Source organism: Eurytemora carolleeae, unplaced genomic scaffold (assembly GCF_000591075.1).
Source record: "Eurytemora carolleeae unplaced genomic scaffold, Eaff_2.0 scaffold1088, whole genome shotgun sequence".
NCBI lineage: Eukaryota > Metazoa > Arthropoda > Copepoda > Calanoida > Temoridae > Eurytemora > Eurytemora carolleeae.
In genome coordinates, this window is record NW_019397117.1 from 142,920 (window position 1) to 161,527 (window position 18,608).

Sequence of the window (18,608 nt, forward strand, 5' to 3'; positions counted from 1 at the left end):
GAAGTAACAATGGAAATATTTAAAATATATAGGTCATGAATATAATTAGCCTTCAGTTATTTTACGGATAGATAGGGGGCAATTCTTAAACCATTTTTCTTCAACCTAGTTTGCAGTTACTTATATTTTGTACTATTGTCTAGTTTTTTTCCCTAAAATATTTGATCACAGTGGTTTGATAATAACCAGTTAGTTCTTCACTAAAATATTTTAATTACACTGGTTTGATAATAACGTATACCNACTAAAATATTTGATTACACTGGTTTGATATTAACTAGTTAGCTCTTCACTAAAATATTTGATTACACTGGTTTGATATTAACTAGTTAGTTCTTTACTAAAATATTTGATTATACTGGTTTGATATTAGCTAATTAGTTCTTTACTAAAATATTTTATTTCACTGGTTTGATATTAACTAGTTATTTCTTTACTAAAATATTTGATTACACTGGTTTAATAATAACTAGTTAGCTCTTTACTAAAATATTTGATTACACTGGTTTGATATTAGCTAATTAGTTCTTTACTAAAATATTTGATTACATTGGTTTGATATTAGCTAGTTAGCTCTTTACTAAAATATTTGATTACACTGGTTTGATATTAGCTAGTTAATTCTTTACTAAAATATTTGATTACAGTGGTTTGATATTAGCTAGTTAGCTCTTTACTAAAATGTTTGATTACACTGGTTTGATATTAGCTAATTAGTTCTTTACAAAAATATTTTATTTCACTGGTTTGATATTAACTAGTTATTTCTTTACTAAAATATTTGATTACACTGGTTTGATATTAACTAGTTAGCTCTTTACTAAAATATTTGATTACACTGGTTTGATATTAGCTAGTTATTTCTTTACTAAAATATTTGATTACACTGGTTTGATATTAATTAGTTAGTTCTTCACTAAAATATTTGATTACACTGGTTTGATATTAACTAGTTAGTTCTTTACTAAAATGTTTGATTACATTGCATTTTATAATAACTAGCTAACTCTTTAACAAAAATATTTGATTGACTAAATAACATTGACTATAGTTAGTTCTACTAAATCTTTATTACTCTAATTTGATAAAGACTAGATAGTGCGTTTCTAAAATGTTCGAATATATTGGTTTGTTACAGCCTAGTTGTTTACCAACAAAAATGTTTAATTGAACTGGTTTAAAATTGGCAGTTTCTTACAAAAATGGTTTCTTGATGAGCACACTGAATTAATTGGTTTTCTATTTTTATTTCTTTGCTAAGGGAACAAGGCAAAATTCAGACTCCTTTTTTTAATAAAATACATTCTTTTAAAACAAGAAGCATAAAGAATTCTACCAAAGTCACTTGAAGTAATTACACCTTACTTCACACTTTAGATACTACTGACTCCTGGAGTCCCTTTTGTTATCAATTTACTAGTTAACTATCTATCTAACTATCTATATAAGTATAACATCATTTTATCAGCTGTATCACCAGTAGGAAACTAAATACTTGTCAGGTGTGTGGATGGGGGGGGGGGGGGTGTCTGATTTTCTGAATTGTAGAACACTTGTCTGTGAAGGAGAGGTCAGAATTTAACAAGGTAAATTTTCCACCATAATCCCACAAAAGGGACTGCTTGTGTAATTTCAAGTGACTCTCCAATAATAAGAGGGGCCTTTCCGATTCACAACGGTATCCTTCAAAACTTTGTCTGTATGTACGAGAACTTCTGCTTAGAAAAAAATGGAAAACTTATCAGAATTGAACATTTTTCGAGGTAGGAAGAAGATGATATCTTTCACATTATAAAGGTTTACCTCTGTCACTCTTAGATGGCGCGTCACTTGAAATTACGTCTACAGTCCCTTTAAGGACATATATATATATAATCTAAAAACCACAAGAGATATGGTAAAATATTTCGTAGTTATGACGCAACTAAAATCATAGGTCGGTGTGACAGGGATATTACGCAGATAACTTTTCTAGGTTTAAGAACGTTTTTTCATTAAATTGAACAAATCTGTTTTCATTAGACTAAATTTTAGAGTCTTCTTTGAGAAAGTTTGTTTTTATACCAAATCAGATTTTAATCAAAATACTATTAACAAAAATGACCAATTCCATTTTGGTGTATTTTGCCTTTCTTCTTTAACTTAGTTACATAAATCATTTAACGCTTAACGCTTATTCACCAAGTTTTTTTTGTGACATCTGACAACTTTATTATTACTTACTAGACACCACACTAAAGGAAGAAATTAAATGATTTTAAAACATAACAATTCTAAACATGAGACTGAGAAGTATGTCATTTAAAAAAATATAAAATTTATTTCTAGGAAAACTTTGCTGATATGATTTCTCTCTTAACCCCATCCTCGTATTTTTTCAAACACGTGACTAGAAACCCTTGAGCCTCCAGTTTACTCTGGAATTCTTGAACCCCTCCTCCTACACCGAAATAATAAGTTTTTGCAGCAATAAGAACACAACCGGCAGGTTTTAAGAAGTTCTTGAATATAGAGATTAGTTTAGAATGATTTGCAACGTTGTAAATGGTTTCAGAGGTTAGGATTAGATCGTATTTATCTTCTTCATTTGTGATCTCAGTGCTAAGGACATCACTAGCTAGGGAACCCCAGTCTCCGGAGAAAAATCTACAAAAAGTAAGAATAAAAATATGAAACTATACTTGCCTTAAAAACATAATTACTCTAACTTATAAATAAATTTAACAAGAAAAATAATGTAACAAAAATACAAATCTTCACATCACATTACAAATCTTTAAAAGTCCATGAAAAATACAACATTTCAGAATTACTTTTATCGGTCCTTATATACGACAAAGTTTATGAAATTTGAACTTGACTACCGCCGGTTCAAATTTAAATAACCGATTCAAATCTTTCCGTAATCAATTAACTTTGAATCGGTGGTTCAAACTTGAACCGGCAAAAAGTAGTTTAGCGACATAGCTCAAATTTATCAAATTCGGTTCCCGGTCTTGAACAATACTTCAGACACAAAACTATTTTACCTGGTCCTTGACTGGTGCTTATCAGGAATATGAAGATTAAGAAGAAGATTGGGAATAGTTATCTCTTCCAGCACCTCAGGGTTGTAGTCGTTAAAATGAACTAAAATATATTTAATAAGAATAATAATAAGTATATTTTTTTTTGGCGTACATAATTTACAATATTTTTACTTGAATTATTCAAAAATTTTGAACAACAGAGGGCTCAGCGAGCAATAGCTGTATTGCCAAGAGCCCCTGGTAACACAAATATAAAAAATAATTAATATCCATCCCTTCCTTAAACTAATCTTCTATTCCATTCTTTTTCAAAACCTTCTGGTTATTTATATAATTGAAGAATAAATATATTATTACTAGAATTAGAATTGATATCAAACAAATTGAATTTTTGGATCCACTGGGAAACTTAATTTATCTTAAAAAATTGCATTACAATTGCTAACGATATTTTGCTATTAAGTCATTCTAAACTCTCTCTCATTTTTTACTAAACTAACACTCCCTTTAAATAGCTTATTCGGAGCTTACATCAGTAACCTAAACTCGTGTTAGCCCCATCCCCCTCCTTTGTTCCTGAATTGATTACTGTTTAATTCTTGGTAATGTAAGTAGTTGTGCCTCTGCAAAACAAGAACAAGAGAAAACGCGGGNTATTTACCTGTTGCCCCCATGGTGAACGCTAAAACACCAGGAAGTCCAGCTCCACACCCCAACTCTAAAACCTTTTGCCCTTCTGAAAATTTAGTAAATTAGTTACTTTTGTTTTGACAATGATTCAATGATAAACCCGACGGGGCGTAGGCCTAGGGGTTCATCATATCATATCATATCATACAGCTAGGGATGCGTCCAACCGCTCCTTGACCTACAAGGGGTATGCCATCACAATCCCCTATAGGTGAAGGCTTTTCAGCCTGACATAGTTTAAATCCGAGAGGGTTTTAATTTCTATTGAATGTAATTATTTTGAGAGAAAATGACATTCTTCTGGAAAGAGCTGGTTTTTAACAAGGACCTGGGACCTGCATAAGATTTCAGATCAGCGGGATTCAATGAAAATTCTTAGATGCCAAAATCTAACTTTTTATAAAGGAATGACCATTTCTGGTACTATGGATTAGCTGCCGCCATCAAATGATTAACATAAATAGATGATCAATAATGTGCGATAAATAATGTATCTTTATTATAAAGCTCTTCTCTCTTATATATGTTAGCTATAAATGGCCAATGGGCTGATTTTTTTAGGGAACCCGTGGGTCTATTTATCTATCTATTATGACTCCCCAATAACATGAATGCTACCAGGAACCCCGGGGATAACATATGGCAACGCCCGGCAATTCAGCTAGTATTTTTACACTGAATTAAATATGTGCGGTACACCTACCCAACTTAGTGTCATATTCATTAAACAGATATTTAACAAGATCATCTGAGCACTCCCAGATCTTTAAACCTCCTTCGTAAACACCTGAACAAAAATAAATTAATCACACGAACATTATTCCACATAATTCAAGGCCATACTCTTATTGCAAAAAAAAAGAAACAGATTTTCACACCATGAATAATTGATGACCTGCAACTAGTAATTGTGTATTGCGCATCAAGTTAAATCGTTTTTAGCATATATCTTCTTTGAGTGTTTGAGTCATGATAGATGATATAGGCAAAAAGAACCAAGAACGATCTAGAAGCGAACGTATTTAAACAATTGTTGTTGAACTTTTTTCCAGTTTCTAGGTAAAAAATATTCAGTAAAAACAAATTTTAACTTAGTTTTGAAATAAAGGCAGTTTTATCGAAGTTATTAAAAAACGGGCCACCTGCAACTAGATCAGTTTTATCCTCTAATGCTGCCGAAAGATCACCTTTATATCTGAAATATTTTAATCAACAATTTTCTGAACAAATTCAGTTATAACTATGCTGTGTAGCCGATTTGTTTCATTTTGTGAATCTATCAGTAAAGCTCAGCAACAGACTATAGTTTGATTTAGTCAAAAATGACAAAAGAACAAAATTATGTAAAAATAATAATCTTGATGTATTCTTTAATTAAGAATCTCCATATTACATATGTTCCTCATAAAACTATTATCTTTACCCCACCCCCTCCTTATAATCATTGTTTTACTTACTTGTTTATTTTCAGGTTTGTTACAACTGTCTCACTGTTAATAAAGTTTAAGGTATGTCTTCTCCTCTCTACAACTTTAGAGGATGCCTCCGGAGCAATCAATTTCTGCTCTTCGTCCTCCGTCCTACTCAGAGGTACAACTGAATCCTCCTCCTCGTCCTCTGAATCTTCATCTCCCTCCTCAATAGAATCAAGAATCCCATCTGTGGATGATTTATTGTTTTTCTCTGAAAAATCTTTATCTTCAAGATAAAATAATTCAACAGACTCTAGTGCAGATATTCTGAACCGAAAATAAACAAATCTAAATTTTGTTTTTAATGCTAAATTGTGATGGATGTAATATTAATATGCTTAAAAATAAAATGAAAAAATCGGTTTTTGTTAAAAACATTAAATTTGACGATTATTCTTTTTCCACACTCTTTATCTTATTTGTACATTTTGATAAAAACCTTATTTTCAGGTAGGCTTCTTGTTAACTTCTTGTTAACTTATTGTTAAATGTTAAAACTCAATTGATAAAATCCTATTCTAGGAGATTAAATGGAGTAGACGATTAACGGAAAAAATCTCTAAATTAAATTCTGCGTTTATGTTAATATTTAAAGTTCTTAAAGGAAATAATATCCTTAATTTGAGTAAAAGTTAGGAAGATATCGTCGTTTTATATCTTATCGAAATATGTTTGCTAACTTCCGTCTTCCTTATTTCTCCCGAATTAATCACAACTCACTTTAATGAAGGAAAAACATCGAAACAGAAAATTAATCATTTTTAATAGTTTAAAAGAACAAACTTGTACAATTCAGTTCTAGACCGTGTAATACCTCTGAATACGATAATTTATGAGAATCATTATTTTTAATCATGTGTTCAAAATGACGTACGTTTTGTTTGTTATATTAAAGTTAATAATATGTTTTATTTTCCTTTCGATTTGATTATCTGTGATGGTAACTTCTTTCGCCTGAGAATGAATAATCTAATTCAATTTTGTACATAATACTTTTTAAGTGGTATCTTTAAAATCAAATGTTTTCATTATTTTTTTTTTTTTTATTAAATCAGATTCCTTCTTCCAGACGATAGTTGATTCTAATTCTTCAATCCCTCTCTTCTCCCCCCTACCCTCCACTCCGGTTGAGAAGTTAAACAGAAAAGGCATTCTTCTGAAATAATAAATCTAGAAATTTAGGAATATTTAACTACTGAGCGAATCCTGTTACTTCCTCTATGGCCGCGGTCTGATCATGTTCCGACATCAACTGAAATATAATTAAAAAATTATCAACGGAAATAGAATCCTGTAAATAATAATAAGACTTTCACCAATTTGCTTTTTCATACTTTTGATATTCATATCCCCCCCCCCCCCCCCGGGGCAAAATTATTATTTTCAGTGTTAACCCTATTCCCGCTGGGGGGGGGGGGTCATTTTGACCCCCCCCTGTAGTTTTTTTTACATAACTCAAAAAGTATTGGTCTGAGGCTGTTGAAATTTTCTGACTTTTCTTACATACCCAAAGCCCTCCCTTTAGGCCTAAAACCGGGCTTTAATACTAACTGCCTGAGTCCTCAGGCACACTGCCTGAATGACTGCTTTTGCCTGTTGCAAACTAAATCTTTGTTTTGACCCACTTTCACTTGTCAGATTTTGATAAAATTTAGCTTTTTGGAAAGCCTATGACATAAGGAAACGGATTGCACAAGTTTTGCGAAAAAAAAATTGCAAATTTTTTGCAAACAACCTGTCAAAGGAAATTTGCACATTTCTAGTTTTTCTTGATTAAAAATCAGGTTATTTAAAATTTTGCAAAAATTTTTGCATATTTGAAATGGCATGGTCAAAGGCTTTTCAAAAATGTATAATTTGTCATTTTTTGGACAATTTTTTTTTTGCAAACATTTTTACTATAAAACTGGATTTTGCAATAAAAAACTCAATTTTCGCAAATTTGCAAATTTTTTTGCAGATTCTAAAAGTAGAGCACAAGAGCTTTCTAATGATGTATCATTTGTCATATTTGGACATAAAACATGGGATTTAGAGGGGGGGGTCAAATTGACCCCCCCCCAGCGTATCCTGGTTTTCAAGTACCCCAGCGGGGATAGGGTTAAGAATCCATTTTATTTTTATTTTAACGAAAAAAGAATTTTTCTTCTTTTTTTCGCCTATTTTTATGATACAACTTGATATACCATTCAGGGATAAGGTAATTTTTAATAACTTCACTTTTTTCAAGCGTTAGGATTTGGGGTTACAAAAATTTTCTTTTTACAATTTTAGTACGATGAAATGCTTGATGCTTGTTACCTGATAGTGCGAGACTTCCATAGATAGATTTGCTTTCCCTGAAGATATAATTCGAAGGTGTGAAGAGTATCCCCTGTTTCAGAATAAATTCAGTTTTAATTAAAATACCAAACAACTAGAGTTTATTTATTTTATTTCTTAAATGAACTGTAGAGTGTAGAAATATTTTCAACTGGACCTCACTTAAAAATGTTGAATTCTGACGATTCCTTCATTTTTGCTGGTTCATAAATGCGCTGGTCAATATTACAAAGAAACCGCAATCAAAAACAATCAGTTTTTAGTTATCTAGGATATCTGATTCATCCCTTGATCAGACAAAGGTTTAAAGGCTTTATATAGGTTTTAAAGAGTAGTAACTTGAAATTAAGTCCACTATTATAAGCAGTACGTTAATTGTTTTGTTTTCAAATAAATTACGAACTGAATATTTTCCTAAGTTCTGCCAGAGGAGCAGAGCCCTTGAGTAAAGATATTCCCTCCCCTTCACTAGTTTGCCGTGCAGTACTGTAATCTATTTCCCCCCGTCGTCTTGTAACATCCTGAGTATCATTATTATTTTTAGTTTAAGAGCGACCTGTCCTTTCAATTACAATCAAGTTTCTGCTTGATTTACGCGCAAAAACATTTGTTAACACGTACCATATTTTTTGATAACAATAACAATAACAATAACAATAACAATAACAATAACAATAACATAGGGGTGTTTATTACAATATTTTTCAATAACAATAACTATAAAAATAACAATAACAATAACACAGGGGTGTATATAAGTTGCGAGACTCACGTTTTTGCCCCCCCCCCTTTTCAAAAATCAAGTCCCCCCCCGAGTTTTTTTTAAGTATTTCTGATTCATTTTTTTTTGGTTTTTTCCCTTTCCTTTTCCTTTTTCCCCTTTCCTTCCCTCTTTTCCCTTTTTTTCTTCATTTTTCCAACAAAACCCAATGAAAGCTCATATTTTTGCCCCCAACAGAAAAATATACACCCCTGCAATAACAATAACAATAAAAAAATAACAACAACAACCAACCTGTTGAACTGTTTCTACAACATCGTCTTCACAAATGATCTCAAGATCCATCATTGGTTCCGCCAGTCTTAAAATCAAAAGATAATTTTCTTTTTCATAGTAAAGATTGCAATACCACTATTAAATGCAAAAAATTTCTTTGGAAAAGGTGTCCCAAAGAGGTTTTTAACGGATGATAACAGGGATAAACGAAAATTGAAACAAATGCTTTTCTTTTAGAAAGGCCTCTAATCAAGACACCATATCTCTCGATTGAACTAAGGCTTACTAGGGCTTGTTCAAAAAAATTACAATACTTTTAATCCAAAGGGAGAAAAAAAGCGATTTTGCTAACTTTTTTCTCTACAAGCTAGTTGTGCCAGTTCGAATTTTGATGACTTTTTATATATAGGGTTACCCATAAAGAATGAGACTTCAGAGATGATTGTACAGAATTTATACAGCCTGATTCCTTGTATTTTTAATTACCTGCATCTGTAAACTCGTTTGCCTAATCATTAAAAAGCCATAAAAAGATTATATTCAAGGCAGAAGACTTAATTCAACCCACAGAATCGTTAAATTTAGAGTTTCAGGTGATCTTCACAATTTCATCCTTTGTGGGTAACCCAAAGGTGTTCTGGTTCAGCTTTTATAATTCTCACCTAACGTCTGTATTCCTTAGAAGGGATTTAGTTATAAAGGTTGCTCCGCCACTTATCATAGGAATAGACGTCCCTCTTCCAATCTTAACAATCAGAAAATTAGCTTCAAGTTTTTTTAATGAGCAATAAGCATTGAGCATACGATAATCTGATAAAATATTCAAAAATAACTTAAAACCCGCCAGCGGCTGCGGTGACTTATACGTCCCCTATAAATTATTTTACATAAAACTCATCTATTTTCCTCAATTTTGAGTTTATCTCCGCGGGAGTCATTTTATGATACAGTAAACAATATGGGACACACATGTGTACAGTTAAACGGTTCTACCTACTCATCTTCCAAATTATTTAACCGTGTAAAGTTGAGGTGTGAACAATTAAACTAAATTTATGGAAAACAAAAAACAGCAGCCTTTAAGGTATGGTAAATTTTTTTAGTAGAAAACTATTTTAAAATGTTTTAAAAAAGTTTTTCAATTTATTATTAATTATTCTTTGAAATTATTTTTTGAAAAAAATTTTTCTGTCATTATTTTAGAAATAAGAACTACATTTTTCCATACATAAATAAATTGGCCTTATAGGGCACCTCAGTTGTCACAGGGTGGGTATACAGTTTTATAATATGTGANACCCGCCCTGCAGCAACTGTGGTGACTTATAAGGCCACTCTTAAAATCCCTAAAAAAACACCTTTAAAATTTTTTTTTTGCATTTTTTACTTTTTTTCCTTGATCTAACCAATAATAAGTATTCTTAATCAAATTTTCAAAGAAAAATATAAAAAAAAATTCTTCAGCCGCTAGTGGGTTAAATATCTCAACAATTTTAAATGTCTAAATTAATTATCAACACAGCCGGCGACAAATCAAAATCGAATCGAATCGAATCGAATCAAATCAATTCAAATCAAACGAAAACGAAACCCGATAATTCTTAAATGAACTCTATCTGGGGTTTCCTTGACTGTATTTTCATTACGTCTTTCTTAATTATATGTTTAATGTTTATTGTTTACTCTTTTTTGGACCACATATTACGTATATTTAAATACTCAATTTACTTCTGAAACGTGTTTTGAGAACAAAAAAAATATTTTCAAACATATTTTCTATTTTATTTTTACCTTCCTTGGTGAAATCAAATCCAACACTTACCAAAACACATTCATTAAGTATTTAGCCAACAATAATCCACCAAGATTAGAAAATGGTATATACAGAAAGTAGAGGCCAGAGGGAGAAAATAATAAGTTAATAATTTAACCCAAAACGCGTTATTTAGTAAATCCTAGGTTTTGTCCCATGATATAATCTGTAAAAACTGAAATATTGACCTGAGCATCATTAATTAATATAATAGCGTCCATTACAGGATAACCTAACAGAGGCCCAGTCTCAAGTCCTAGAAAATAAACGTCATTCCAAATATAAGGACTAAATAATCAGGGGCGATCGTCGGGGGTTGTGTGAAGAAAGCCCCCCCCCCCCCCGCCAGAATAAGAATCGAATACTAGAATGAACGAAATCTACAGATAAAAAGATGGAATACAGAATTTTAAGTCTAGTATTTTCTAGACTTGACCAAAACGTACCCCAATGAATACTAAAAATGATACATATTTACTTATTTCTGCCTTCAGAACTGTGCTCACAACGGTCGAGTATATACGAGTGAAAAAAAAAATAATAAAAACACCAATACAACTTAGCCACAGAAACAATGATTGCATCCCCTGCAATCTGGATTATAAGATTTAACGTCACCAAACTTACAGAAGATAAACAAAATCTATCTGTGTACACTAGTGACACTACCTTTTTACATGAGAGAATAAAAACCAGCACGAGACTGAATTTTGAATTCGAGAGGTCGCTGAATTACGTAACGCCGCGCCGGTTCAAATTTTGAAAAACCGATTCAAATCCTCATAAATCTTATAAAGGACTGGCAGGAGGAGGTTGAGGGACCTAGCTTAAATTGATTAAATTCGGTGACTTAATACAAATATTAGCATTACCTGAGAGAATTCCCTTTTCAATTGCTTTCTTCAACGGTGGTTTTATCTTCTGAAAGTTTAAAACAGCTTCATGGTCTGTTGTCCAGTGAACCTCACTAGGTCCTATAACAGGGCAGACAAATAACAAATAATGAATTTAATAATTTGTATTAAACACGCATCACAAACTTAGAGTTTGAATTCAATAATCAATATCTTAATCCAGGTTAAAATCTTAACAACATTTTTTAACTCCGGTAATTTTGGGTACACAAATCAAAGGCAATATTTTTGAAATTTTGTGATTATTATGGTTTAAAGAGTCATACTTACAATAATCGATTTTTGATTAAATGAAGCAAATTACCGCAAAGATCAAAGAAGATCTTCAAGTCGTCTCTTAACTGTCATGTTTCATGGGGCACCCTGTATCTTACCTTTCCCTTTTACAGGATGAATCATTAGTGAAAGCTGGAGAGAATGAATTTTATCAGAAATTCTTCTTTCAAACTTCTCAGAAAGTTTGCTCTCTGAACACGGGATCTCTCGGTATGCAACCTACAATTTCAACAACAATTTATTTCAAAGGCTAAACATGAGCCACTTCGTTTTTTTTATTGGTAAAAATTCAAATTAGTAGGGTTTAATTCTTCTCTTTTACTAAACGAAACGAAACTAAACTAAACTAAACTAAACTAAACTAAACTAAACTAAACTAAACTAAACTAAACTAAACTAAACTAAACTAAACTAAACTTAAACTAAACTAAACTAAACTAAACTAAACTAAACTAAACTAAACTAAACTAAACTAAACTAAACTAAACTAAACTAAACTAAACTAAAATAAACCAAACCAAACCAAACCAAACAAAACAAAACCAAACAAAAGGACAAGTACTTGATTTGCTCAACTTCCTTTCATTTACAAACCTGAAGTTTTCCGAGTTCAACATCCACCTTCCACTCAGTTCTGATCCTGTCAGCAATAATCTCAAGATGAAGTTCTCCCATACCTCCCAGGACACATTGTCCTGTCTCCGGGTCCTGTCGGATACGCAGACTAGGATCCTCCCGGGATAAACACTCCAAAGCAATATCAAACTTAAATACGTTTCATTATTAGACATTCAAGCAAGGGAAATACGTTCAGGTGAAAACATGATAATCATAGGGATTGGTTTTTCACACAAGATAAATAGTGTTATTTACTTTTGAATTATAAATTTAATACTTTTTTATCTTATGATATTGTTGGCCATTGACCGACGTACTTTTGCAAAATTTTAGCGACAAAAATAAAAATTAGTTATAAGAATCTGGCAAACTAATCTTTTGCAAAGTATTGTAGAACTGAGACCATACTTAATGAATTTGAGCTCGGTCTTATGACGGATCAATCTTGAATCGGTGATTCAATCCATGATCTACAAGTTTAGAATTGGAAGGAGGAGAACCTTAAGTTACAGGTAAGTGGTTGAATCGGCGGTAGGTAGTTCAGCGACTAAACTCGCATTCATTAGATTCTATCCCTGGGCCTTCTACCTCACCTGTTTTTGAGCAGCAATACTTGGAGGTTCAATACTACAGAAGAAAACTGGTTCTGGGATGAAGGGTGTTGTAAGGATCGCTTCATTTATCTCATCATCAGCTTCATCATCATCATTCACAGGAGACTTATCATTGTCAACACTAGCCGCCTGATTTTTAAATACTAAAATTAGACATAACAAAAGCTTTAAGAGTTTAAAGCTGGGGATACAAACAATACTAACTTAAATATCTACATTCGAAAACATAAGGATAAATACAATACATTCTGTTAAGCTCAAGACAGATAAAAGCAAAGATCTTTGAAGACCAACCAAAAGTAAAAAGCATCCGGAGGGTCAGATCAAGGACCAAGTCCAAAAAACAGTTAACAGTAAAAGAAAACATTCGTTGTTTCGATACCGTTAATTAACCTATCCCTTTAGTCAACTCAAAAATCTTTGTTAGTAACTATGTACATATAATTTATTATTATGTAAAAAGTATTCTCTAAAAGAAACTTTTCTTAACCTTTATCGCTGCTTTAGCTACAGATTGAGAACTGACAATAGTGTCTCCTGTTCTACTCAGTTTGAGTCCGGATACTACAGCAATATTACCAGCAGAGATCTCATTCACATCCCTTAACATATCTCACGATAAAAATCCAGAAACTCTCAATTCATGTCGATTGTCGAGAATACATATATTGTTTATTTCCCTAACACTCATTTAACCCTCTCCCCAAATTGACATAAATGTGATTTTTTAGCCAAAACATAATAAAAAAGCAAATCTCGGGGTTACATAAGAAAGATTTTTCGTTCACTTTAACATACCATTGCCCAATGGAATTCAAAAAATATATTCTCCTCATACTCCATAAGAAGTTCTGAGAAATAATATCACACTAACAATTTAATAATATTTATATTCCAACGTATTTTTCTAATTACCTAAAGTCGTCTGCAAAAGCAATCATAAGCTTTGAAAATTTCTCTGTTTGCTGTTTATTTATATTGAAGATGGCAGAGTTAGAGGACAAGGTTCCTGAATAAACTCGAACAAAACTAAGAACTCCTTTCTGTGGATGATGAACAATCTTGAAAACAAGACCACAGAAGTTGGACCCGTAGAACCTGCAAATTTTTAAATTCAAGAAAAAACTACTCTAAAAATAAATTTATAGTCTCTGTTTATCTAACTTTTGTTTATTTGTATGTCCGATCATAACTCAGGAACCCCGGGACTTATATTTTGATCCTAGTTTTTCTAGTTTTCAATGGTTTCCAAATTTGTTCTACCTTAGAAATGGGTAGCTAACGTCCAATGGAGAGGGTAAGTATTGAATAACAGCGTTCATCAAAGGTTGTACTCCGATATTCTTATAAGAGCTTCCCAGACATGTGACCAGAGCTCCTGACGAGGGGTTGAGCGCTATGCGACGTAATCCTTGGCGTAAATTCAGAGCGTCCACCAAATCATATCTTTCTGCCATAATAACTTCTTCAGCAAGCTGATTATCAAAATCACAAGACTCTTCAATCAGCTGTTCTCTTAACTGTAGAGCCTCCTTCCAAGAATTAAACATGGTGTTCTTCAGTTCGTTGGAATCCATCTTGGTAAAGATTTTGCCCTGGTCGGAGTTCTTGTTCCAGATAAACCCCGTCATATCCACCAGGTCTATTATACCCAACAGATCTTTACCCCGTCCCAGAGGCATCTGGGTCAGCAGTGGTTTAACATTTAACCTAGATCAGGGTTACTTAATAATCTAAACTTATTTTGCAGAAAAAAATGTTAAGGAATAAGAAGTGGAATAGAACCTAAAAAAGGTTAAATAGAAATTAATTCGCACATATATTGTCAACGATCGTGATGTCTCGAAATTCCTGACCTTTTTTTAATTGAGTTCAGGGTTCTTGTGACGTCTCCTCCTGGTTTATCGAGTTTATTAATATATGCAATTCTAGAGATATTGTTCCTGTTCGCCTGCCTCCAGACTGTCAATGTCTGAGCTTGAACACCAGCTGATCCATCAAGAATTAGAATACCTCCGTCTTTCACTTTCAAGTAAACTTTATTATTTATACAGAATAAATAAAAACTATACTTTAAATGAGAAATGATTTGTAAAAATCCAGGGGGGGGTACACCCCCCCCTAATTTCACTCAGGGGGGGGTAATGGACTGCCACCCCCCCCTTGAAACCGCCTATGCCTGTGGGGAATCATGAAAGAATAGATCTAAACTTGTAGGAGTTCAGTAATTTAATGATTTAAAAATAGCTTTTAAGCCATAAACGATAAAAAAGCTGACAGTATGAACATAACATTTCACAAAATGAAAAAAAATATATTTAAAGAACTCTGTTAATGGCCTTTCCAGGTTTAAATATTAAACAATTATTTAATCTTTTTATTGATATTTTAATTAGGATTGTAAAATTTAATGAAAACTTCATTAGAAGTGATTTGTTGATTGAAATGACGTAAATTTTTATACCTTTCCACCTCCATGGTGAAATCAACATGTCCTGGTGTATCTATTAGATTAATCTGATGATTATGCCAAGGAAGAGTAATAGCAGCAGATGTAATAGTGATCCCTCGATCCCTCTCTTGATCCATATAATCCATAACAGTATCTCCAGTGTGAACCTAAAAGGGGTTGTAAAACAGGTCATCAAAGTATCCAAAAAGCTTTCACACGATTTTTTAAAGAAAAATTTGATTGTCAATTAATAAATATGCATTATGCATTGTCCATTAAAATATTCAGAGGATTTTCTTGATTTTAAGGGGTATTAATTCTGGGGAAATAACCGATATTTTTTTACAGAAATTCCCAGATTATTTATATTATGAGTCTAAAATTGCAAATGCAGGGGTATATTTTCACCATTGAATTAAAGTATGTTTCTTGTATCATTTCTATTAGAAATGTTCTACTTCATACTAATTCAATTTAATATTTAATAAATATTCATTATTCATTAATCAGAATAATTATCAAAAGAGTTCAGAAAGTAACTAACCTCTCCAACCCTTGATATGAATCCGCTGTAGAAAAGCATTCTCTCAGTAGTTGTCGTCTTCCCAGCATCAATATGCGCCATTATACCAATATTTCGTATTTTACTACTGTCACAACAAATTTGAGACGAAAAAAATGTTCTAATGGAAAATCTGTGAGGATATTCCTTGATGATTTTAAACATTTTTAATCGCATTTTAATCATCTTCATTCAGTCCACCTAGTTACAAGATATTTATTATGTGAAATAGAAAACTTCATCATTGAAAATAATTTTATAATTTTATTTAACTATCTAACATCTTGCCTAAGAAACAATCCGTCTGAAACCCAGTTTCCGTTTTCAAGATTTCCCCTCCGATCTCCCGATCTAGAATCTGTAAACAAATGAAACTTATTTCCAAAGGAAAACATTTTTAGTAGTCATTGAATCGCTTCGGTAAGAATATGTATACAAAGGAATGGTTATTAATATAATAAAGCTCTTTGCTCATTTATATAGGCTGACATTTTTTTATGAAACCCATGGGAACCACAAAATGCCTTATTTTTTCAAAATTAGATTTTATATATAAAGATAGCTCTCCAAACTTCAGGACCAAGTTGACTGTTTTTTGGGGGGAACCCATGGGTATCCTCGGAGGTTACATATGCTAATAAAATATTTTAAATTCAACATTTTTCTTCCTCAAAATTCAATTTAAGAAATGAATTCCACAGGCAACGCTGTGCACTTGAACACGGAAGAAAATAAAGTTCTATTATCCTGATGTAATGAGTCTCCAGTGTGTGCGTAGACCCAACTATTTCCTCTGTTCGGGGACAAAGAGGAATCTTTCGGAACAAAATCAAACCTAAAAATAGGGAGATAAAAATGTATACTATTATTCTTATATTTATCTCACAGAAAGGTTATAAAAAATATGTCATTTTACCCGTTAATTCTTGACATTGATTTTTTTGCACATACCTCTGAGGACCACTGATGGGAGAAGAGAGCCAGATTTGCTTGTTTGGAGTTTGTTTATTGATAACGTAGACTCCGTAATCTCCTCCCAGATTTATAGTCAGCACACCGTGAGCTAGAAACAAAAAATTAAAATTTTGTTGACAAATTTTAAAGTATTTTTTTCTGTGTTTTTTTTTTACTGCAACGACTTTAAAGATTATACTTCTATCAATTGTCAGTACAGGATTTAAGTAAAAAACTTTATAAAGTTATTGAAAAAATATCTTTAATTTTGAAGGACTTTTATGAACAAATAAATATTTTGCTTTGCTTTATGAATTTGACTGTATTCAATTCAACATAATTATAAACAGTAAAGACTAGGATTATATATCAATCAATTATTAAAGATCTGAAACCGGAAACAGAACCTCCAGATCCCTTGCAGGGCGTGGCGCTACACCAAGCACCTCTTCTCCTATCAAAACTGGTTTCGATTATGTTGAGCTTGCATGCCTAATGCCTATTGCCTAGTTATATTTTCTTATGCCATTTACCATGACGGCTGAAAAGAAAACAGAATATCTACATTTTAAAATAAAACCAGAAAAAAAGATGAAAAAAATCTTACACAGAGTGGCATCAGCTCCGGCTAACTCGGAATGGTTTTCGATGATTTCACTAAACTTGTCTCCGAGGCTCTCTAAGGTCTCATTTACTGCAATACATTAGTTAAAATCATCATAATTAAATGTTGGACAATAAAAATAAATATAAAAATATTTTTCTTGCTTAATCTTTCTTTAAATGACAAATTTATCCAACTTGAAGTAAGAAGACTAAAGGTTGACCCTGCTACATGGTTCAATACTGTTGGAGAAAATGTTTCCCGATTAACAAGGAATACTGCCTATGAGATGAGGAAGATCTTTTATCAAATCGATCAAATACAGACCAGCGGAAAATAGAATTATACCGGTTTGGAATGCACTGCCAACGGAACTAAAAAACTCAAGAAATGTCAAGATATTAAGACAGGACTCGAGAAAATAACATTTTAAATCTGTAACAGGAAACAGTGTAACGAAGGATGATACGTCCCACTGTTCCGTCTAGAAACATCAAGAAATTGGCCTTATGAACCCTTGGGTCTTCTGCAAGTTATTCTACAAGTATTCCAAGTAATTAAGTATGTAATATTCTGGTGCGATATCTTTCAAATGACCCTTAAACCTTACCTAATACAGTGTACTTCACTTCGTCAAGGTTCTCAGTAGAAAAGGTTCTGCGTGGTACTAAATAAAGTTGTTTGTTTATTTGTTATATTCGATATATATCTGCTTCTCAATCGTACACATTGAAAGAACAGTAAAATTGTCAGAAACACAAAATGCATTTACGGTATTGTAAAAAGATTTTGATAATCTCTAATTAACTAGCAGTTGAGATTTGTGTTTTCAGAGCAAAATTTTTTGGTTAATGTTTTACCCTTTCCGAATTTAGGAAGCCAACAGGTTGCGGATCCAACGGATCCAGATTCTAAGGACTGGTAAAAACCAACCTTTCACTAATGAGATGATTTGAGGTTGCCAACAGGGAGTCTGTAGTTTTGGAAGAGTTTGGAACCTATTGAATCCTTGGACAACTTGACTGGATCGTCTGCAAAATAAAATTAGTCTGAGATCGAAACTTTAGTAATATTGTTAATCTTAAATGATTGATCTCGATCTCTAATGTGGATCACGGGATATCAAGAAGGAATTATATTAATGCGTAGATCTCAGTAAGACGGAGATCAATGCTTGATCCTGAGATTTTCAACACAAAAGTTCTAACTTTTGTGTTAAGTATTAGTTTGAGGATTTTTTACCTTACAAGAGTTCGAATCATGTTTAGAACATTATTCTGGCTTGATCTGA

The 18,608-nt window shown here is 32.3% G+C and overlaps 3 protein-coding genes across 3 annotated transcripts; all 3 read right to left on the bottom strand.

Moving 5' to 3' along the window:
- Positions 1 to 1,051: 1,051 nt before the first annotated feature.
- On the bottom strand, positions 1,052 to 6,417 carry LOC111712053 (histidine protein methyltransferase 1 homolog). The gene is made up of 8 exons (XM_023486562.1): positions 6,251 to 6,417; positions 6,108 to 6,145; positions 5,177 to 5,458; positions 4,862 to 4,914; positions 4,423 to 4,506; positions 3,691 to 3,765; positions 3,030 to 3,129; positions 1,052 to 2,646 (listed from the first exon to the last, which is right to left on the bottom strand). Exons 1-8 carry the CDS (start codon positions 6,341 to 6,343, stop codon positions 2,325 to 2,327), a joined length of 1,047 nt encoding a protein of 348 aa, XP_023342330.1. The 5' UTR covers positions 6,344 to 6,417; the 3' UTR covers positions 1,052 to 2,324.
- On the bottom strand, positions 6,358 to 15,941 carry LOC111712055 (ribosome-releasing factor 2, mitochondrial). The gene is made up of 16 exons (XM_023486564.1): positions 15,742 to 15,941; positions 15,196 to 15,364; positions 14,602 to 14,770; positions 14,009 to 14,455; positions 13,661 to 13,843; positions 13,236 to 13,347; positions 12,725 to 12,874; positions 12,108 to 12,278; positions 11,612 to 11,732; positions 11,196 to 11,297; positions 10,512 to 10,579; positions 9,173 to 9,255; positions 8,529 to 8,595; positions 7,928 to 8,034; positions 7,493 to 7,565; positions 6,358 to 6,443 (listed from the first exon to the last, which is right to left on the bottom strand). Exons 1-16 carry the CDS (start codon positions 15,934 to 15,936, stop codon positions 6,384 to 6,386), a joined length of 2,277 nt encoding a protein of 758 aa, XP_023342332.1. The 5' UTR covers positions 15,937 to 15,941; the 3' UTR covers positions 6,358 to 6,383.
- LOC111712054 (frataxin homolog, mitochondrial) lies at positions 15,915 to 18,601 on the bottom strand. Its single transcript, XM_023486563.1, has 8 exons — positions 18,560 to 18,601; positions 18,251 to 18,348; positions 17,928 to 17,984; positions 17,321 to 17,407; positions 16,711 to 16,822; positions 16,507 to 16,594; positions 16,048 to 16,117; positions 15,915 to 15,960 (listed from the first exon to the last, which is right to left on the bottom strand). The coding sequence occupies exons 1-8, from the start codon at positions 18,577 to 18,579 to the stop codon at positions 15,938 to 15,940; spliced, it is 555 nt and encodes a 184-aa protein (XP_023342331.1). The 5' UTR covers positions 18,580 to 18,601; the 3' UTR covers positions 15,915 to 15,937.
- Between the last annotated feature and the right edge of the window lie 7 nt (positions 18,602 to 18,608).